Source organism: Phaseolus vulgaris, chromosome 2, assembly GCF_051622355.1.
Source record: "Phaseolus vulgaris cultivar YP4 chromosome 2, ASM5162235v1, whole genome shotgun sequence".
Lineage (NCBI taxonomy): Eukaryota > Viridiplantae > Streptophyta > Magnoliopsida > Fabales > Fabaceae > Phaseolus > Phaseolus vulgaris.
The window spans coordinates 23,244,673-23,267,887 of NC_143499.1; the positions used below are offsets into that span (position 1 = coordinate 23,244,673).

The 23,215-nt window shown below is 32.0% G+C and overlaps 2 protein-coding genes across 3 annotated transcripts in view; one reads left to right on the forward strand and one right to left on the reverse strand.

Annotated features, from left to right (window-relative positions):
- The first annotated feature begins 11,651 nt into the window (after positions 1–11,651).
- On the forward strand, positions 11,652–13,387 carry LOC137810967 (uncharacterized). The gene is made up of 3 exons (XM_068612485.2): positions 11,652–11,810; positions 11,915–12,261; positions 12,726–13,387. Exons 1-3 carry the CDS (start codon positions 11,759–11,761, stop codon positions 13,215–13,217), a joined length of 891 nt encoding a protein of 296 aa, XP_068468586.1. The 5' UTR covers positions 11,652–11,758; the 3' UTR covers positions 13,218–13,387.
- Positions 13,388–16,211: 2,824 nt separating this feature from the next.
- LOC137810968 (Phosphatidylinositol 3- and 4-kinase family protein with FAT domain-containing protein) overlaps positions 16,212–23,215 on the reverse strand; it is a 34,561-nt gene continuing 27,557 nt past the window's right edge. Inside the window, exons 26-35 of one of the 2 annotated variants that reach the window (XM_068612487.2) lie at positions 22,752–23,181; positions 21,131–22,423; positions 20,558–20,818; positions 20,179–20,469; positions 19,605–20,096; positions 18,650–19,081; positions 18,204–18,482; positions 17,496–18,044; positions 17,184–17,393; positions 16,212–16,608 (exon numbers count right to left, since the gene is read on the reverse strand). In XM_068612487.2, coding sequence (XP_068468588.1) covers positions 16,489–16,608; positions 17,184–17,393; positions 17,496–18,044; positions 18,204–18,482; positions 18,650–19,081; positions 19,605–20,096; positions 20,179–20,469; positions 20,558–20,818; positions 21,131–22,423; positions 22,752–23,181 — 4,357 coding nt within the window. In that variant the 3' untranslated portion in view covers positions 16,212–16,488. Of the gene's footprint in view, positions 16,609–17,183; positions 17,394–17,495; positions 18,045–18,203; positions 18,483–18,649; positions 19,082–19,604; positions 20,097–20,178; positions 20,470–20,557; positions 20,828–21,130; positions 22,424–22,751; positions 23,182–23,215 lie in introns of both variants that reach the window. The other variant, XM_068612486.2, reaches the window with a different exon arrangement.

A 23,215-nucleotide genomic window follows, 5' to 3' on the forward strand; every position in this document is an offset into this window, starting at 1 on the left:
AAATAACCGCCACATTATACACAAAATTTCTAGTGAATAAGAAAAATGTAACAAACAAAGAACAAAAAAAATGATAAACACTAAAGAAATAATGCTAAAAGAGATCAACAGAATCAACACAAAAGATAACAAGAAGCAACTTTGATTAGAAAACCCTAAATAACACGGTAACGTAACAAACAGAGAACGAAAAATGTCAAAAACACGAGACAAAACAAATCATAAAAGATATGAAGAGAATCGGCAGAAAAGATAAAAGAAGGAACTTTGATCAGAAAACCCTAAAAAACATGAAAAACGTAACAAATAGTTCACCAAAAATGTAACCACAAAAGACATAATGGTAAAAGAGATAAAGAGAATCCGCGCAAAAAGATAAAAGCAAGCAACTTTAAACAGAAGACCATAAAAAACGCGAAAAATGTAACAAATAGAGCACCAAAAATGTCAAAAACATCGGAGGAGACAAATCGTAAAAGAGATAAAAGAAGCCCCTTTGATCAGAAAACCCTAAAAAATGCGAAAAACATAACAAATACATCACCAAAAATGTCAACACGGAAGAAATAATGGTAAAAAGGATGAAGAGAATCGACACAAAAAGATAAAAGGAAGCAACTTTGAATTGAAAACAATAAAAAACACAACAACAAAAAACGTAACAAAAAGAGCACCAAAAATGTCAAAAGCACGGGAGAAACCAAATTGTAAAAGAGATGAAGAGAATTGGCAGAAAAGATAAAAGTAAAAAACTTTGATCAGAAAACCCTAATAAATGCGAAAAGTGTAACAAACAGAGAACGGAAAGTATCAAAAATACTTGACAAAATATTTAAAAGAGATTAAGAGAATCGACAGAAAAGATAAAAGCAAGCAACATAATAAAAAAATAACCAAAAATATGATAAACACTAAAGACATAATGGTAAAAGAAATGAAGAGAATCGATAAAAGAGATAAAGGTAAGTGACTTTGATCAGAAAACCCTAAGTAACACGGTAACATAACAAACAAAGAACGAAAAATGTAAAAAAAATACAGGAGAAAAGAAACCGTAAAAGAGATGAAGAGAATTGTCAGAAAAGATAAAGGAAACAACTTTGATCGAAAAACCCTAAAAATTGCAAAAAACGTAACAAATAGATCACCAAAATTTTCAAAACGGAAGAAATAATGGTAAAAAAGATCAAGGGAATTGACACAAAAAGATAAAAGCAAACAACTTTGATCAAATACCATTAAAAAACACAAATAATGTAACAAACAGAGCACCAAAAATGTCATAAACAAGGGAGAAAATAAATCAGAAGAGAAGAAAAGAATCGGCAGAAAAGATAAAATTAAAAACAATTAATAAGAAAACCCTACAATATGCGAAAAACATAACAAACAAAGAATGAAAAGGATAAAAAACACTTGACAGAATACTTAAAAGAGATTAAGAGAATCGGCAGAAAAGATGAAAGCAAGCAACTTTGATCAAAAAACGATAGAAAATGCGAAAAACGTAACAAAAAAATATGATAAACACTAAAAACAATAATGGTAAAAGAAATGAAGAGAATTGGAAAAAAAGATAAAAGCAAACGACTTTGATCAGAAAACCCTACATAACACGGTAAGTAACAAACAGAGAACGAAAAATGTAAAAAAACACAAGAGAAAACAAACCGTAAAAGTGATCAAGAGAAACGTCAGAAAAGATAAAAGAAGCAACTTTCATTAGAATACCATAAAAAATGCTAAAAGAGATGAAGAGAATTGGCAAAAAAGTTAAAACCAAAAAACTTTCATCAGAAAACCCTAAAAAGCGCAAAAAAAGTAACAAAGAGGGAACGAAAAGGATAAAAAAACACTTGACAAAATACTTAAAAGTGATTAAGAGAATCCACAGAAAATATCAAAGCAAGCAACTTTGATCAGAAAACCCCAAAAAATGTAACAAGAAGGGACTTTGATTAGAAAACCCTAAATAACACGGTAACGTAACAAACAGAGAACGAAAAATGTAAAAAACAACGGGAGTAAACAAACCGTAAAAAAGATTAAGAGAATCGTCAGAAAATATAAAAGAAACAACTTTGGTCAGAAAACCCTAAAATACGCGGAAAACGTAACAAATAGATCACCAAAAATATCAAAACGGAAGAAATAATGGTAAAAGTAATGAAGAGAATCGGTACAAAAAGATAAAAGCAAGAAACTTTAATAAAAAAACCAAAAAAATGCAAAAAAACGTAAAAACAAATGTCAAAAACACGGGAGAAAACATATCGTAAAAAAGATGAAGAAATCGACGGAGAAGATAAAAGAAGCACCTTTGATCAGAAAACCCTAAAAAACTCAAAAAACATAACAAATACATCAACAAAAATGTCAACATATAAGAAATAATGGTAAAAGAGATGAAGAGAATTGGCACAAAAAAGATAAAAGCAAGTATCTTTGATTAGAAAAACTTAAAAAAAAACGTAAAAAAATGTAACAAACAAAGCCCCAAAAATGTCAAAAATACGGGAGAAAACAAATCGTAAAAGAGATGAAGAGAATCGACAGTAAAGATAAAAGAAGCACCTTTGATCTTAAAACCCTAAAAAATGGGGAAAACGTAACAAATACATCACCAAAAATGTCAAAATGGAAGACATAATGCTAAAAGAGATGAAGAGAATCGACACAAAAAAAGATAAAAGCAAGCAACTTTGATCAGAACACGATAAAAAAACGCGTAAAACGTAACAAACAAAGCACCAAAAATGTCAAAAACACGGGAGAAAACAAATCGTAAAAGAGATGAAGAGAATTGGTACAAAAGATAAAAGAAGCACCTTTGATCATAAAACCCTAAAAAATGCAAAAATCGTAACAAATACATCCCCAAAAATGTCAACTTGGAATACATAATGGTAAAAGTAAGCAACTTTGATCAGAAAACTATAAAAAAAGAGTCAAAAAACGTAACAAACAGAGAACCAAAAATGTCAAAAACACGGGAGAAAGAAATCGTAAAATTGGTGAAGAGAATCGTTAGAAAAGATAAAAGAAGCACCATTGATCAGAAAACCCTAAAAAATGCGAAAAACGTAACAAATAGATCACCTAAAATATCAACACAGGTGAAATAATGCTAAGAGATTAAGAGAATCGACACAACAAAAGATTAAAGCAAGCAACAATGATCAGAAAACCCTTGAAAATGCAAAAAATTGTAACAAATAGAGCACCAAAAAAATCATAAACACTTGAGAAATAATGCTAAAAGAGAATCAACACAAAAGATAAAAGTGAACAACTTTTATCACAAAACCCTAAAAAAGGCGAAAAAAGTAACAAACAAAAAACAAAAAAGATCAAAAACACTTGACAAAAACCTTAAAAGAGATTATGAGAATCGGCAAAAAAGATAAAAGCAAGCAACTTTGATCAGAAAACCCAAGAAAATGAAAAAAGCAAGCGAATTCAATAAGAAAAGTGTAAATAACACGGTAACGTAACAAACAAGTAAGCAACTTTGATCAGAAAACCATAAAAAAACGCATAAACGTAACAAACAAAGCACCAAAAATGTCAAAAACACGGGAGAAAACAAATCGTAAAGGAGATGAAGAGAATCGGCGAAAAAGATAAAAGAAGCACATTTGATCAGAAAACCCTAAAAAATGCGAGAAACATAAAAAATATATCACCAAAAATGTCAACACGAAAGAAATAATGCTAAAAGAGATGAAGAGAATTGGCACAACAAAAAGATAAGAGCAAGCAACTTTGATCAGAAAACCATAAAAAAACGCAAAAAACAGAGGACCAAAATTGTCAAAAACACAGCGGAAAACAAATCGTAAAAGAGATGAAAAGAATCGACATAAAAGATAAAAGATGCACCTTTGATCAGAAAACCCAAAAAATGCGAAAAACTTAAAAAATATATCACCAAAAATGTCAACACGAAAGAAATAATGCTAAAAGAGATTAAAAGAATTGGCACAAAAAACGATAAAAGCAAACAACTTTGATCAGAAAACCATAAAAAACGCGAAAAAGATAACAAACAGAGCACAAAAAATGTCAAAAACACGGGAGAAAACAAATTGTAAAAGAGATGAATAGTATCATCATGAATGAAAAAAGAAAACAACTTTGATTAGAAAACCATAAAAAAATGCGAAAAACGTAACAAACAAAGAACGAAAAAGATCAAAACCACTTGACACAAAAATCATAAGAGAGATTAAGAAAATGGACAAAAGAGATAAATGCAAGCAACTTTGACCATAAGACCCTAGGAAATGCGAAAAACGTAACAAACAAATAACCAAAAATATGATAAACACTAAAGAAATAATGGTAAAAGATATGAAGAGAATCGGCACAAAAGATAAAAGCAAGCAACTTTAATCAGAAAACCCTAAATAACACTGTAACGTAACAAACAGAGAACGTAAGATGTAAAAAACACGGGAGAACACAAATCATAAAAGACATGAAGAGAATCAACAGAAGAGATAAAAGAAGCAACTTTTATCATAAAACCCTAAAAAAATAACAAATATATCACCAAAAATGTAAACAAAGAAAAAAATATGGGTAAAATAGATGAAGAGCATCGGCACAAAAAGATAAAAGCAAGCAAATTTGATTGAAAACAATAAAAAAACACGAAAAACAAAACAAACCGAGCACCAATAATGTCAAAAACACGGAAGAAAATAAATCGAAAAATTGATGAAGTGAATCAGCAAAAAGGATAAAAGAAGCACCATTGACCAGAAACCCTGAAAAATGCGAAAAACGTAACAAATATATCACCAAAAATGTCAACGCGAAAGAAATAATGGTAAAAGAGATGAAGATAATCGGCACAAAAATATAAAAGTAAGAAACTTTGATCAGAAAACCATAAAAAACACAAAAACGTAACAAACAGAGCACCAAAAATGTCAAAAACACGGGAGAAAACAGATAGTAAAAGAGATGAAGAGGATCGGAAGAAAAGATATAAGAAAGCATCTTTGATCAGAAAACCCTTTAAAATTCGAAAAACGTAACAAACAGATAACCAAAAAAAAATGATAAACACTGGAGAAATAATGCAAAAAGAGATGAAGAGAACGTAACAGACAGAGAACGAAAAATGTTAAAAACATGGGAGAAAACAAACAGTAAAAGAGATAAAGAGAATCGGCACGATAACGTAACATACACTGAAGAAACAATGTTAAAAGAGGTTAAGAGAATCGACACAAAAGATAAAAGCAAGCAACTTTGATAAGAAAATCCTAAATAACACGGTAACGTAACAGATAGAGAACGAAAAATGTAAAAAAACACGGAACAAAACTAACCGTAAAAGAGATAAAGAGAATCGGCAGAAAAGATAATAAACGCAACTTTGATCAGAAAACCCTAAAAAACACGAAAAACGTAACAAATAGATCACCAAAAATGTCAACACGGAAGAAATAATGGTAAAAGAGATTAAGGGAATCGACACAAAAAGATAAAAGCAAATACCTTTGATCATAAAACCATAAAAAACGAGAAAACGTAGCAAACAGAAAACCAAGAATGTCAAAAACACAAGAGAAAACAAATCGTTAAAGGGGTGAAGAGAATCGATAGAAAAGATAAAAGAAGAACCTTTGATCAGAAAATCCTAAAAAATGCGAAAAACATAACAAATAGATCACAAAAAATGTCAACATGGAAGAAATAATGGTAAAAGAGATGAAGAGAATTGACACAAAAAGATAAAAGCAAGCAACTTTGATCAGAAAACCATAAAAAACGTGAAAAAACTTAACAAATAGAGCACCAAAAATGTCAACACGAAAGTAATAATGGTAAAGATATGAAGAGAATCGACACGAAAAGATAAAAGCAAGGATATTTTATCAAAAAACCATAAAAAAACGCGAAAAACATAATAAATATAGCACCAAAAATGTCAAAAACACGGGAGAAAACAAATCGTAAAAGAGATGAAGAGAATCGATAGAAAATATAAAAGAAGCACCTTTGATTAGAAAACCCTAAAAAATGCAGAAAATGTTACAAATAGATTACCAAAAATAACAACACAAAAGAAATAATAGTTAAAGAGATGAAGAGAATTGGCACAAAAAGATAAAAGCAAGCAACTTTGATCAAAAAACCATAAAAAACGGAAAAAAAACGTAACAAACAGAGCACCAAACATGTAAAAAATACAGGAGAAAAGAAATCGTAAAAGAGATTAAGAGAATCGGCAAAGAAGATAAAAGCAAGCAACTTTGATAAAAAAAAATCCGAAAAAAGAAGAAAAATGAAACAAACAGAGAACGAAAAGGATCAATAACACTTGACAAAAACCTTAGAAGAGATTAAGGGAATCGGCAGAAAAGATAAAAGAAAGCAACTTTGTCCAAAAAAAAACCTAAAAAATACGAAAATTGTAACAAACGAATAACCAAATATATGATAAGCATTAAAGAAATAATGGTAAAAGAAATGAAGAGAATCGACAAAAAAAATAAAAGCAAGCGAATTTGATCAGAAAACCCTAAATAACACTGTAACGTAACAAACAGAGAACGAAAAATGTAAAAAACATAGTAGAAAACAAACCGTAAAAGAGATTTAGAGAATCGGCAAAAAATATAAAAGAAGCAACTTTGATCAGAAAACCCTAAAAAAGGTAACAAATAGATCACCAAAAATGTCAAAACGAAAGAAATAATGGTAAAAGAGATAAAGAGAATCAACACAAAACGATAAAAGCAAGCAACTTTGATCAGAAAACCATCAAAAAAGCAAAAAAACGTAAAAAAACAGAGCACCAAACATGGCAAAAACAGGAGAGAAAATAAATCGTAAAAGAGATGAAGATAATCGGTAGAAAAGATAAAAAGCAAGCAAATTTGATCAGAAAACCCTACAAAACACGAAAAACGTAACAAACAGAGAACGTAAAATATAAAAAACACTTGACAAAAAAAACGAAAAAGAGATTAGGAGAATCGGCAAAAAAGATAAAAGCAAGCAACTTTGATCAGAAAAACCTAAAAGGGCCGAAAAATGTAACAAACAGAGAACGAAAAGGATAAAAAAAAACTTGACAAAAACCTTAGAAGAGATTAAGGTAATCGGCAGAAAAGATAAAAGCAAGCAACTTTGTCCAAAAAAAAATGCGAAAATCGTAACAAACAAATAACCAAAAATATGATAAACACTAAAGAAATAATGGTAAAAGAAATGAAGAGAATCGACAAAAAAAAATAAAAGCAAGCTACTTTGATCAGAAAACCCTAAATAACACTGTAACATAACAAACAGAGAACGAAAAATGTAAAAAACATAGTAAAAAACAAACCGTAAAAGAGATTTAGAGAATCGGAAAAAAAAAAGATAAAAAAAGCAACTTTGATCAGAAAACCCTAAAAAAGGTAACAAATAGATCACCAAAAATGTCAAAACGGAAGAAATAATGGTAAAAGAGATAATGAGAATCGGCACAAAAAGATAAAAGTAAGCAACTTTGATCAGAAAACCATCAAAAACGCAAAAAAACGTAACAAACATAGCACCAAACATGGCAAAAACACGGGAGCAAAGAAATCGTAAAAGAAATGAAGATAATCGGCAAAAAAGATAAAAGCAAGCAATTTTGATCAGAAAACCCTAAAAAAATGCGAAAAACGTTGCAAATAGAGAACGAAAAATATAAAAAACACTTGACAAAAAAACCGTAAAAGAGATTAGGAGAATCAGTAGAAAAGATAAAAGCAAGCAACTTTGATCAGGAAAACCCTAGAAAATGCGAAAAACGTAACAAACAAATAATCAAAAATATGATAAACACTAAAGAAATAATGGTAAAAGAGATGAAGAGAATCGGCAAAAAAGATAAAAGCAAGAAACTTTGATTAGAAAACCTTATAAACTGCATCAATTACGAAAAAAGTGTCACATACAGAGAACCAAAAATGTTAAAAACACTAGAGAAAACAGATCAAGAGAATCGGCAAAAAAGATAAAGCAAGCAACTTTAATCAGAAAATCCTAAAAAATGCAAAAACATAACAAACAAAGTACAAAAAATATTAAAAAAAAAAACACAGTAGAAATGTGAGAATGAGATGAAGAAACGGTATAAAAGATTACCTCGTCCATTGAAAATTAAAAGAAGAAAACCGAATAGAAATTAAAAATGGCTCTAAACAACACTGTATATATAATGAAAAACAATCTCATTTCAAATTTCAAAAGCAAGCGTCATTTCTACAAATTTCTAACGATGTTTTTAGGCAAAAATGCTCTCAAATACGATATCTCTGCAGTTGCCGAAATGGTGAAAAAGAGTAAAGGAAAAAGGAGAGACGGGGGACGGAAGATTGAGATGAAGGGTTGGATTAGAGTTTGAAAGAGAAGAGAGTGATCGGGAAAGAAAAATGTAAATTTTTAAAAGTGTTATGTTACACGTTTTAGTTGGCTGAAGTGTGTTGTGTTGATTGCTAGAAGTTTTACTACTTTTGGTATTAAATGATTTTAAATTTTTTTGCAAAAATTTGAGGTGCTAACACGTGTAAAAACTTAGACTGAGAGTCCCTCTCTTTCTATTATATTTGTATTATAGATAGATTTATGCAACCAAAGACTTGCCCTTTATTGCCTTTTAATAGTACTCAAATTAATTAAGAACGCTAATTTCCAAAAAAAAAAAATCTTATCCTAACTGCCCCTAAATAAGAACGTGAAAATAAAGAAGCCAATCGAAAAAGGACTTTTAAAAAATGTTCTTTTGGTGTTCCATCTCATATTAATATATTTAATTTATTAATATATTACTTTTTTTACTTATTCAAATTATTATCAGTTTTAAAATTTGAAATTCTGTAATCATTTTATCTTTAGAAGAAGACGTTTTAATGAATTATGAATTAAAAAACATATATATAAGAAGTTTCTGAACTCGATTTCTATATACTATCCGTTAATTGTATTAATTTTTATATTAAATTAATATTTTTATCTTACAAATGTTTTCTACATAATAACGTGTTGATGGGATCGTGTATAAAAAATAATAATTATGGGATAAAGTTGACCAAAAGCCCTTTGGATATTGCCAAGTCAATAAAAGTAGCTGGCTTAGTGATAATAAAACCAAGGTCGTTTTTCATGTATCAATGTCCAATCTCTACATTCATTCTCCCATATATTGGGATTCAAACATTATTTTTGGAAGAGTGAAATAAACAATTGTAATTGTTAAAAACATAATTAATATTACATGCATATATGTAGCTAACTAATAACGGATATATTAAAATAGCCATTGTATGTCTAACTACTTCTAATAGTCCCTTTTCTAATTAATAACTATGATTTCTTTTTTTACATTCCTTTATTTTTTAAAAGCTGCATTCAAATGTGTAAATTGTTATTAGGTTAATTTTACCTTATTTTGTAAAGTCATTTTAAATTAAAACTTTAAATAAGAAAATTAAAAATAAATAAAAGTTACTTGATGGTTTTTATTTTTTTACTTTACTTTTTCTTTAACTTTTCAAAGATGTATATGGGAAAAAAAAATCAAAAAAAAGATAAAAATAAATCAGTTAAACTGCCTTACATTAATTCATAATTAAAATGAAAATTTGACTCAATATTAGAGCACATATACGGGCCAACATGGCCCACGCACAATCAGTGTTGGTTTACAAATAGAATTACTTTCTGCACCCTCCCCTTTTTAACCTACATCCTAGTTAGGCGAAATGACCAAATTGCTCTGTTCGTCACCCACTGGTGCCGTTGCTGCACCAACACAATTTTAAATGAAGAAGAGAAAGAGAACACCACACTTAAAATAAGAGAATAAAACAATCACGTTTTGAAAACTTGTTCTAGAAAACTCATAGATGTGTTGTGTGTGAGGTTTTATGATTTTTTACTTTCTAATACAAAAACAAGTAGAATCAAATATGCAAACCTAATTTTGGCTGTTGCTATGATTGATAGGTGGTAGGTATTATTGCACATGTGGTTATGTTTGGGTGGCAAAAGTCACAGATTCACAATATTGATAGAGGAATAATTAGGTAAAAGTGCAATACTTTGATGTGAACTCCAATTAATGGAGTTAGAAGCTGAGCCTTTTTATAATAGAGTATGTAAGAAGAAAGACCAGAGGGAATTAGAAAAGAACAAAGGAATAACTTATCTACCAAAATCAAATAATGCATAGAGAAGTTTTTTCTTTATGTTTTTGAAGAGATTTGGAATAAAAATTGAACATGATCTTCTGGTGGCAATCAAATAAGTAGATCTTTGGTTGAAGTGTTATTGGATTCAATCATTTTAAGTAATTTTTTTAATATGAATTTTATAGATAAAAGAAAACATAATTGGTTGGACATGTAACTAATTACAACACCCTTTGCTGCTCTAATCAAACACTTTTTGTCAATCATTGCCTTTCTTCTAGAAACTATTTATTCACACTAATGTCTTTATTTTAATCTTCATTTGAATGGAAATAAAATATAAAGAGGAAGAGAACTTTAAATTTTGAATGATTTTTTAAAATATTTTTATCGCACTTTAATAAGAAACCGCATATATTTTTAATTTATTTTGCTAAGCCAATTTCTTCCGAATTTACAGTGTTTTAATGTTATAAAAATATGGGGGCAAATTCTTAGTGCTCGAACTTGCACTCTATTATATTTTAAAAATTTCAAAATTACCTTTTATTTCGGATTGAAAGTCCAAAATTCATAAAATACAATTTGAAAATCAAAATTTCATTTTCGAAAAGTAAATTTGAAATGTATAAAATATATTTAAAAAAAATCGAAATGCAATCTGAAAATATATTTTAGAAAAGGATTTCTGAAATTCAAAAATATATTATGAAAATTCAAATCCAAAAAATGTATTCTGAAAAAAGTTCTGAAAGTATTTTTTTTTATTTGTATCAACTTTTTATTTAAGGTTATTTTACAGAAGATTTTCTTGATTTGAAGAATAAGATCTAGGTTATAATTGATATGGTGGAGGAACGATGATTGTTTTTCCCTACATCAGATCATTTTAAACCTGTACCCAATACAATTATATGAAAAATCTGTTGTGCATCATGGAAGACGGTGTTGGTGGGTTGTGATACGCAGTGCTCATCGAAGAAGATGAATTTTCATGAAAGTTGTGACTTTCAAATTTACATATCCAAAAGTGTTATTTCTATTCTAAATATCCATATCCCTAAGTGAAATCACGCAATATATATCCATAAACTAAATCACTTAATTCTTGATATGAAAGTTTGGAATTCATGTATGACGATCTGAAAACTTAATTAAACAACTTAAATGACCTTTTAATGCAAATATCTGGAACTAATTGACCTCATTTCAGAGATTTTGTAATCCATAATCATAATAATCACTTCTTGATTGTTTCATCCGTAAGACAAACATAAAACAATTTGAACAATTTTAAATTTTATACTGAGTGGAGGTTTGAAATAATCTGCTGCCGAAGAGAAACAGTCAAGAAGAATTTGCCATAGACCATACTAGACCCCAATATTAGCCCAATAAAGGCCCATAAATCTAAAAGGCAGAAACTAACGGCTACTTCCTTTTCGGAAAAGACGAGTATGCGTTAACCATAATATTCATTCTGTTTTTTCTTTTATAAACCTTACACCACTACTTTCTTCTCTGCAAAGCTTTAACAATTGACATTATTAGGGTATTATTAAGTTTCATTTTCAATGGAGACACATTACTTTGCCGCCTCCAATGACGCCTCCACCGCAGTTTCCAGTGAGTGATTTTTTCTTCTTTCTCTGGCTGTTTATTTTTTTCATTTTTCTTTCTCTAAACTCAACTAAAATGATACCATTCATTCGTTTCTTTCTTTTCCGAAGGTTCTGGAAAGAACATGTCAGCTTCAAAATCAAGGGGGCAAGAATGGGATCCATCTGCATTAATAGACATAACAAACGATTCCCCGATCGTGGGGCTCGCCAATGGGGTAATTCTTGATACTCCATTGACGAAGCAGAGAGGAAGCAGAATGAAGAACACGCCAGGGTCAGGGGAAGACTTGCTGAGGGGTCAAGTGAAGACCCTTTTGCTTAAAGTGGAAGAGGAAGTTGAGGTTTCCATGTTCTCCCTTGAAAGCTCGGAACTTCTTGCACCCATGCCCATGAATCTTTCTGGTTTGTCTTCGGTCACCCCTTCTCATGTTTCCCAACAACCGGTAGTTCCTCAGGTTCGTAGACTCTTTACCAAAGAAAAATGCCAAGAATATGTTTTCTTATACAACTCAATAGACAAGATAACCGATAAACATTGGTTTGGTTGGAATTATTTTCAAAGATTTAAAACTTCATTTCCGAATGTGACCAAGATTTCTTTTTCTAAAATAAATCTAAATCAAACATGTTAAACCTATGATTGAAAAAAGTGTATTCCAAGGAGTGCCGGACAGCTTGGCTTTTTGTTGTTTTATTTGTATTTCTTGTTTTATTTTTAAAATGCAAATATGTGACTTTATTATCAATTTTGGTTTTTTATTTTTACATATTTGTAGAAAATAAAGAAAAAATTCGAATGTTTCCTCGACAAAATTTTAAGAGTAAGAGACATGACAGAAACAAGGGGACATTTATAGATTAAAATAAAAAATTACTTTGATCCTTCATAATTAATCTTGTGTCATAATTTTGGTGGTAGGTGGTGAATCAAGAGAATTTTGAATCTGAAAAGAGTGTGATAAGCAGGGCCCTTTTACTTGACTTCTCAGACAAATCTCCAGATTCGAATTCACCAGAAGAACGTTTTTCTGATTTGGTTAGTAGCTCCTTCACAGAGGATGATGATGGTTCTATCTGGTCAATGCAGGCCAATGCAAGCATCCATGATGAAGAAGAGGAGAAAATAGGTGAAGATAAAGAAGATTATATTGAGGACATTGAAGGACTGTGTGAAGTTTTGAACAAGATTAACATGAATGAAAGGATACCTCCCAAGTTTGAAGGTAAGCACACAAGGTTTGTATACAACAGTGATGATGAGATTGTGAAAGAGGAGGTTGAAGAGAACTGTGCTCAGAATGCTTCTTCACAACCTAACATATTGTGTTTGAAAGGATTACCAACCCCAAAAGGGAAACACTTGCGCTTTTATGATGAAGAAGAAGAAGAGGAGGTAAAATCTTCTTTATGATTCTTGGATGAACTTTTTGGCATATTGGTGAAATGCTACAATGTGAATGACATTTGTAGGAGGGCGAGAAACGTTTATTTTGGTTCTTGTTGTTTTGATGGACTATTCTTTCGATTTTGTTCTGGGAAATAGAGAAGCGAGTGACCACAATTTAGTGGTCAAAACCAGAAGCTTCATATTCTCAAATTCAACTTAATCAATTCATTTGTGATACTATATCACTATTTGAAAAAAAAGTGTTTTTTTAAATCAAATGAAAAAAATAATAATCGAGAAGTTGTTTTCAATTCCTTTTGATGTGATAATTTCAATAAAAGGTAAATTTATAGTAAAATAATATAAAAAATTATTAAAATTATAATATTAAGAGTTGTTATTTTTGTCCAAAAATAAAGTGGATGGTGAATTGATTCATTTCAAATATTATATTAAGACATCTATTTTTTTTTTAATATTACAATAAATAAAAACTAAAAATTTAGAGACTAAAAATATTTAGTCACTATATTTACTAAATTAGATACTATTTTAGAGACTAAAAAGTTATTGGTATAAATTAACTATCAAGTTTTAGGTACTAATATTTTAGTTTCTAATTAGTCTATAAAAGATTAATAGAGACTAATTTAAAATATAAAGTAGTAAGTAGCTAAAATATTGACATTAAGTTAAATATTAATTTATAAACTATTTTATAAAATTTTATTAATAATAGAAACTACTTTAAATACCAATAATTTTGTAGTTTATGAAATAATTTTTATTTTATTAAATTGTAACTAATTATTTTAGTTTTTAAAATTAATTTTTATTTAATGATTTTTTTATAGTGATAGTTAAACTTTATGGACAAAAATATTAACTTTTATAGTTTTCGATAATTATTTTTAATTTTTTTTCATATTACGTTTTATTATTTTAACATTCTTTTCATATAAAACATTATATAGAATAATGTACTCTTTTTTTTTTTAATAATGTAAGATTATTTCCTTAGTTTTATTCTCTCGCCGTGTAAATCTTCTCATTTTTCTTCTAAGCTTTTACCCCTTGTTTTCTATCTACATTTTTTTCCTACACTAGCTAAAGGACTTAGGAATCTTTTTAGTTAAACATTTTATCCTCAAAGCTTCTAAGGGAGTTCTTCGTGCTTAAGTTAGAAATTTATTAAGAGTGTGAAAATTTAGGTAAGAGAAACTACTTTAGACGATTATAAGAGTAAACTTTTAATTAGAGTTTTCTGTGTGAAGGTCTTGTAGAGAAGTCTAGTGTTACATGTGAGTCAAAAGAGCTCAAATGACTTTCATTGTTTGTAGAATCAATGAAACTTATGTTGCATGTGAGTTTGATGTTTTGCATTGTATGTATAATCTAAGGTGAATTGTGAATCAAGCGTTCTTTAGTTATTCCTTAATTATGGAGTTATTACTTAACATGTTGAACTATAATTTTTCTTTATCAACCTATGAAAGTCTTCATATTCTTTAGTCTTAAAAGTAAAGCAAATTCAGTACACTACTTAGAAGGATAAAATTTACGAAGTGGGATAGAAATGTTTTTGATTCAAGGGTTTATGTGTGTAGGCACATGAGGTTTTGCTTGAGTCGCTCAATGAGAATATTGTTTGAGTCGCTAAGTGAAAGTATCGTTTGAATTACTCTAACAAGTGTTTTGTCTGATACTCATCATCTAAGTCATGCCAAGTGCTTTGTTTGATATTTTCACTTAGCACACAAACTTAAGTGGAGGTATCATCAAAATCACTATAATGAGTGCTTCATTTGATATCCTTGTTCACCTAAAGCAAACCCGCTTAAGTGGAGGTATCATCACATACCTCTAGTGAGTGTATCTTCTAATAGTCCAATGAAACTATTTTAACTCAAGCTAAAATATTGTCTAATGTCTTTATTCAAGTGATTTTTTGTAATTTATCTGTGTATGCGTGTTATGTATATGTATGTTCATATGTAGAGATTATTGAATTGTATATTTTAGTGACTTATTGCTATAATTTAAGTGAATTGTAATGTATGCATATAACATGAATAAGAATGACATGTTACGATGTGTGATTTTGATGTCATAAATATGAGATGATATGTGAGTCATGAATAAGTGTAGATATTAAACAAAAAAACCTATGTTATAACAGATTAACTTCACTAATGATCTAAGTTACATAGACTAAGTAGTGAGAAGTTGAAGAGAGTTTATTGTATCATTAGAACACATGTTTGGGTCTAAAAACGTGAATAAGAACACATGTTAAAATCTAGCTAAGAATATACTTTAAACCCAACATGATCCAAGTAGTTGAGGTTTGCATACTGTGTTAAAATGGTCAGGTGTTAAGAATGTTTAGGATTTACCTAGGAGTGATAGAGTTCAAAGAATACTATTTTTTTTTTATCTTTGTAACATTAGTATAATAGTGAAGGATTGTTAGGCGAACCACTATAAAAAAACATCTTGTACAAATCTCACTTTAATCATATTTTTTTAAATTAGATATTAATTAACAACTAATTGAAAAATATTTTTAACAATATATCTATCAACATAATTCATCAAACGTTACTCTTACGAAAAACTGCTATTTATACATCAAACGTCATTTTAACCAAACAATACCCAAGTAGTATTCTTAGTCAAGTTATTCCTTCATAACTTGCATTAAATGATATCACATTATGTGAAGAAAAGGTAATATACGATACATATTCCAACCTTGAGTAAAAACTTGAATTCTTACTGAAGTGAACTCATTGCACTCTAGCTATTGCAATTCACAATGTATTTTGGCTGTTCTTATACAAATCATGCGAGTTTTGTAAGTTTAATTCAAAAATAAAACTCATTTGATAGATAAAATCCCTATCATTGAATGTAAATTTTAAAGTTATCTATTGAGTTTAGATTGTAAGTATTAATTATTCAAATTTTTATAATATATAGCTAAATAATAAGAGTAACAGGTTAACTCTGAACACCTTTTAAAAACTGTGATTTACTCATGATTCAGATATGTATACAAATGTCTTCCACAAATCAATGACCGCTAAATAATATGTGGGTACCTTGTCATGCTCCTGTAACTAATACTCTACTGTGTATCGCTCTAACCTACAGCAGAAGAAAAATGAGACCCAATATAGTGATTTAACAATTGGGTTCAACATAATAATTATCACTGCTCTACATAGCTGGAATATGTACACATATTTACAAAGCTGTTAAATACTTTTCAAGAAAAGACTGCCATCAGAACTTAGAACCAGGGATGCCACGTTGGATCCATCATGCACAAGTTCCTAGGGTTCAAGGCAGCTTCAACCAACTCAGTAACACCCCTCTGAACAGGTTGTGGTGGATCCATAACATTCTCCTCCTATATAAAATAAAAAACGTGAATACTATGGACTAAAATAGCAGGCAGCATAACAAGATTGAATAGGGAGAAACTTGAGACAGATATAGTCAACATTCTCAAAAAGCATTTTATATACTATGTGCCAGAGCATCAAATGTTGTAAAAAATATGAACTGGCAAACTTACTGATAAATAAGGGAATGGGAAATTTGAAAAGGAAGAAAATAAAAGGAACTAGTATCAATGATGACTAAAAGTGGAAGGAAATTAGCAGGATGCAGAAACTTGCAATTAGTGATAATGAGTGGTGCCAACAGAGAAAACAGAAATGCAAAAAACCCTTGGCCCTTTTCTTTCGTTTGTCTTAGTAATTATTAAATCCAGAAACATGTCCAAAAGGATAAAAATGGATTGCTTTATTTTTGGTAGGTAACCCGTAAAATACGAAATTTGTTAGATAAGAACTTATCTCCTAGTTCCATCAACAATTAAAAAGAAAACCTGACAGTGGAACTTCCAAATAAATTAAATCAAAGGATAGATAGTTTCGGAAAACTAAGAAGGGAACGCAATTTTGTTTAGTTGCTTACTACCTCTTCAGAAAAATTTTGAGGAGCGATTCCCTTAACCCTTGTAATAACATGTTCCACATTTGTGACAACTTTCTGTTTGAAGTCAACGGGGCTCATAGTACCACCTGCAGCCATAGGGGCCATGGGCATCCCAAGCGGTCTTCTCCAAGACCAAGACAGTAGCTCATCACGGAAAAACATTGCTAGATGATGCCACAGGTGCTGACTTTGCTGTAATACCAATAAAAAACAAATCAATTGGTAGTGTTGCATTGAAGTAACATGAAAATATTTAAGAGCATTCGAGTGTATGGATGCACGTTCAGTGCTCACCTTAGGTGAAGCCACAGCCTGCGCAGCTGCACACATTGAAGATACAATTAGGCCTTCCACACCATGGGAGAAGAAGGCTTGCATATTCCTTGTCAGTCTAAATGGAACTGGTTCATTAAACTCAATCAACCCATTTGCATCATACGCAGGATGAAAATCAGTTTGGAAAATTTTTCCAGTGTTCTTTGCAAACAAAATCTTATTCGGAGACCTCCCACCAATTTGTAGCATAAAGGACATGAAACTTGAAAGGGCTAACTGGACGGCAAACTGCTTCTTGAAAGCCCAACTATGGTTGCCGCTAGGTAGAGTTTTATACATGTATTGTGAAAAGATGTTGTCATTAACAAGGTTTTTCGTTATCTCATTATAGGCTTGCAGACGAAGATCGACAACAGCTTCTGGTGATATTTGGCCTGAGATAGCTTGGTTCAACTGCTCCTTGAAATAGGTTATCGGAAGATCTGCCTCACGGTCATTCCTTGCACAATGATTCTCATAGACCTCAAGGAAAGTACTATACATCAAATCATCTTCCACCATGCGAACCTGTCCATACAAAGATTCAAGTAAAATTCGACAATAGTTTTAAGTAGGTAAAAGTTTCATTTGCAGTCTCGGTAGTCTTGATTGCAATCAAGGCCATGGTTCCATCAATATTAAAAAAGGTGAAAAGATACAATAATGTACTAGGAAAATTAATTTAACCTGAGACCAAACAGGTATAATTATTGGTGTGTGAATGCATATGTGACGGCGTCTTGATTCCTTGTGCTTCTCAAACATTTGGTTCATCACACGGAAAAGCTGCAGTATGCGCTCATCACTTCTAGCATTGGGAGTCAAAGATGTCTGAACAATAAAATGACGTTGGGAACCATCAGAGCCAATTAGAGTCAAACGGCGAAAACTGCTCCCATGCCTCCGCACAATTGGAATATCTGCAGCAACCCTATCCAGCTTAACAGTATGATCTGGTGCAATTTCCTGGAACAGAATAAACAACTAAGAATCAGCATGGGATGCACCAAATACTCCCGCAGGTAAACTCAGGGCCAGTTTAATGAATATCAATACTGTAATATATTGTAGGGGGCACACACACATACATTAAAATTTTGGCATTTTTGAAAAAAAAAATCAGAAGCAGTTACCTGATCAGTGAAATATTGTCCTGGAACTTCAACATCAATAACATGGAAGTCCCGCAATACCTTGCTTTCTTCTTCCAGCTTTAATACTGCTGGAAACCGATCCTCAACATTGCTTTGAAGAACATTTTTCCAGTGTTTCAAACGCTCAGTCAGTTGAGAGAGGGTAGATGGAAATGTAGCAGTGCTTTCTGGATCAAGATCTCGTTCAAAATCCTGTTTGTACTCCCTCACAAAATCAACATGCTTATTTACAGCGTCAGCAGAAAAGCAAGCTCTACAAACGCCAGAGAGCTCTTTCTTGAGAGACTGAGGAACTTCAGCAGTTGTAGCAGTTGGATATTTATAGCAGCGGTGAAGCAAAGCATTAACCACTGCCAAAAGTCTCTCTTCAGGAAGAGTGACAAACCTTGAACCAATTTCTGTTAGCAGGATCTGCGAAATAAAGGTTCTGTTATAATAATCCACGTAACTTCTAGTTTAGGGAACACATGACCCGGAATTTATTTTCATCAGATGCACTGGCAGAATTCACAACATAGTTATATACAAATCATTTTAACTTTTGTGCTAGTTCAATCCACATAAAACATGAAAGATGAGCTGTCAAGAAGTACAACACAAGTAGACAATTTGGCTACAAATCCAAGTTTATATAAAACATCTCTCCAAGTTTATATAAAACATCTACTGTTCTTTTTCATGCGCCTTTGTCCATTGATTCAAAGTCCTTTCATGTTTACTTTGCTACATTGATTCATAGCTCCATTCAACAAATGTATACAATTATCTCATTGTTATTCCTAAGTGCTAGCAGCAATGGTTTAATTTAATTATGACGCCAAGAGCAGAACTTTTACACATGCAACAGGGAGAAAGGGTGAATGAATATGGTGAGGTTGAATAGTATTAATTTTTAACAAAGTAAAGCAAATTAAAATGTCTGGAAGATGATGACCTCGAGTTCACTAGCCAAATTAGCATGCTTGCCCCTAAGAGCCTCCATTATATCTTTTGCAGCATCAAAAGCACTGGCAGCTGAAGCCACAAAACCTAAAGCACCAGCAGCACGTCTTAAAGTATTTTGACCACCTTCATTGAGGTTTGCAGAGCCTTGCTGCAAAGGCTGGTCATTTCCATTGTGCATGCTGCTCTCTGCACTTGTAGACCTTTCAGGTTCTTGCCCATGTGAGTTTCCACCATCATGAGATCCAATTCCACCTGAAGGCTGGGAGCCTTGGTGAGCTTGAATATCAGTTGGCAAGTTACTCCCACCTGGACCCTGTACTCCTCTTGCATTTCCATCAGCCAACCCACCAAGAGAACCAGTACTAGTACCAGAAACACTCTGTTGTGATCTTTGTTGAGCCATTGCAATCCTTCCAAGTTCCGATTTATTGGCAACATCACGTCGTTCCAGTAAGTATGTGCGCAACCAATAATATAAAGCCTGAAATTCAGGAGAAGAAACTCATGATAATTTAGGATCTACATAATTTGCAATAAACAGATGCAAATATGCAAACACTCACCTGAGGATACAACGTTGCAATCTTCAAAAGCACAAGTTTACAGTGAGGAGCTTCGGTCCTCTGAAGAGAGAGTAAGAGCTGTGGAATCCAAGAGAGCCAAACCCAATGTGGTATTTGTTCATAGTACTTATCAAATGCCCTTCCAACAGGCTCATTAGAAGTATCAAAGCTAAGAAGATAAAGCACACGAGCAAGATGGCTTCTTGAATTGGACACACCAAATTTTATACCTTGCAAAAAGCAGCTGACAGCATATTCCAACCAAATCTCTTCATGAGTTTCTCTGTAAGCCTATTTGAAGTCGATGACAGACAAGTACAAAAATTAGTTAATAATTAATCAGTCAAAGAAAGTAACATGAAAAACAGATACTAATTACCATATCACAGTAGTCTCCCCAGCTTATCCATCCTTTAGGCAAGTTTTTGAAAAGACTAATGGCATTTGAATAAGCAACATTAGTAGACTCAGAATCATTCAATTTTAACAAGAAATCCCCTTTCAGACGGAAAATTTCAGCCTTGTGCTTTGCAGGAAAATACTCTAGATTAGTGCTGTTGATCAGATTAATACCACTTGTAAGTTCTCCCTTATTTTCTAGGTATGCCTTCGCCTGTTCAGTAATCTTAACAAACGCTTCCTGTAAATACTTGACAAAGAGCATCAGATAAAATCTACACAAGTTCTCAAATTTCATAGTTCAATACAGTCAAATAAACATACTCTGAAAATAAAAAAGGTATACATACAAATATAATTGTTAAGAATTACTACTATGTACAGATAAATCCAGCTTAAAAAAAAAACTGAACTTGCCATATGACATTGTCAAAATTATCAGAAAAAAATGTAAAGCGACCCCCAAAAGTTAGGTTCATCTATAATTAAAAATGTACAGATAATGACAGACATGAGGCAATACTCTCTAACTACAGATGACCAGATATCCTACCTGCACTTCCATGGTTGAATGCCCATATAATTTTTCAAGTATGGTGACGCAAACATCAAAAAGGCCTTGCTTACGAGCAATGTGGGCAAGCCTGTTGACAGTCCATGCTTTGTCACGGTAACCAAGATGATGAAGTGCTGAATTTGTGGCGCCAAAATCTTTGAAAGCATCAATGACAGAGTTGTACATTTCATTCCTCCACTGCAGCAAATCATACCAAACAGACATATTATCCCATTCATTTGGAGTTCTTAGTCTCCATGTCTCAAGGATGTCCTTCAGATCAGCATAAAGGTTCCCTTGCACACCAACCACAGAATTTCCTTTATTTCCATTAGAAATATCTATGAGAATCCTAGCTGATTCTTGAACTTCAACTATTTGTTGGAATTGCTGCAGAAGAGGAATTCTGGAATGAACAGACATTTCAGGAAGCTGCCACCATTGTTCTAGAGAAAGATCAACGGCTTTACCTACCATATTCTCAGCATCCCCCACGCCATTTGTATTTTTATCATGAAGCGCAAAGTATGCTTGAATTAGACGAAGCTTTGGAGTTTCTTCCACTTGAGCTTTGGGAATGACATGCTCCTTCATATATGTCCAATCAGGCAATTTCCAAAGACTGTCAAGCAGAATTTCGTAATTCTCAACACTCTTGCCAAAGTCTGCCAGTGCTTCCCATTGACTAAGTTGACTAGCACAGTATAACCACTGCTCTTCCCATAGGCACATCTCAGCCTTAGGTACGGTGTTATTATATGTTCCTTGAGTTGCCTTCACCATTGCTTGATAGAAGAGACTTTGGGCACGATGCCAATAGCCATGTTGAACAAGAGAAAGCCCAGCCCGGGTTTCTGCAGTGACTGATCTCTTCTTCCACAGCCCACATCTCATATCCTCTTCATTGAGCAAACGATAGAGCTCAGCCAGAGACTCAGAGCATTTGGAATCATTAGGGAACAACATAACATGACTTTCCAACAAAGCTAGTGCAATGTGCCATGCATTATAAGTTTTCCCAATATATTTAATAAGCTCGCTTGGCATTCTGGGTTGAGGATGGCTCAACTGAAGCCCTTCTAATAGAGCTTGCACTACATTTGGTCTGTTGGCTTGCTGCCTCTTATGGTAATCTTTAGACAAAAGATTAATCATTGGTTTAGCAAGTGTTACCTGTTCTTCTTTATGCAATGTAACCCAGACAATTGGAAATACCAGTACCCACAAATGGTATGCAACGTTAGCATCTGTGTGGGCTAACTCTCTCAAAGGAATTAATAGATCAACCACCTGGAAGAAATTTTATCAGTGTGAGACTATGAAGTATTTGCCAAGAACTGTGCACATCAGATAATTACAAATTTACAACATGTGTGACAGAAAACAGTGATAGATCTGTAGTCCTCTTTAATTTGACAAATCCAAAGTATAAAGGACACAAAAAGTCTCAATCAATCTACCATTTTTAACAAACACAAGAAGTTTTACACATAACAAGTACTATGCCACAACCATATCATGGAACTTCATGATGAAATACAACAACCATAGCAGTAAAACTAAAGAAATAAAACTTTATGAGAGTATAATAGTACTTCAGTGATTAAACATCAGTAACCTGGAGTTTGCTCATGCTGTTAAGAAACTGGGCATGCTTATGCACAAGGGTCTCAAGTGTTAGAGGAGCATCCTCGGATCCTTCAGATACATCATTAACCTTATGTTGCATCCCACTTAATTCAATAATAGAACTTGAAACCAAAAGGGGTTGAACTCTGGCAGAATTTGGAGCTAGTGTAATAGGTTTATCCTCAACCAATATTGCCAGGAGAAGATCAAGGCCTTGTTTGAGCCAGAAGACATCACTCAAAGCCCCCCAATCTTGAATTTGGATAATAAATTGAAGTCTGGTAAAAAGAGTTTTTCCAAGAGACTCATGATAGAGAGAGAAAAATTTCATCCTAACTTCCAGATCTTTGGCTCGTAAACCAAGCATATAAAGCCTTTCAACCTTCTGAAAAACCTCTTGACGCAAGGGTAAAGGGTATCTGGAAATTATTTAAAAAAATCAAGACAAAATAC

Coding starts and splice junctions, on each gene's coding strand:
- LOC137810967 (XM_068612485.2), top strand. CDS start 11,759: ATGGAGACACATTACTTTGCCGCCTCCAATGACGCCTCCACCGCAGTT. Junction 11,811..11,914: donor CGCCTCCACCGCAGTTTCCA/GTGAGTGATTTT, acceptor TCTTTTCCGAAG/GTTCTGGAAAGAACATGTCA. Junction 12,262..12,725: donor AACAACCGGTAGTTCCTCAG/GTTCGTAGACTC, acceptor TTTTGGTGGTAG/GTGGTGAATCAAGAGAATTT.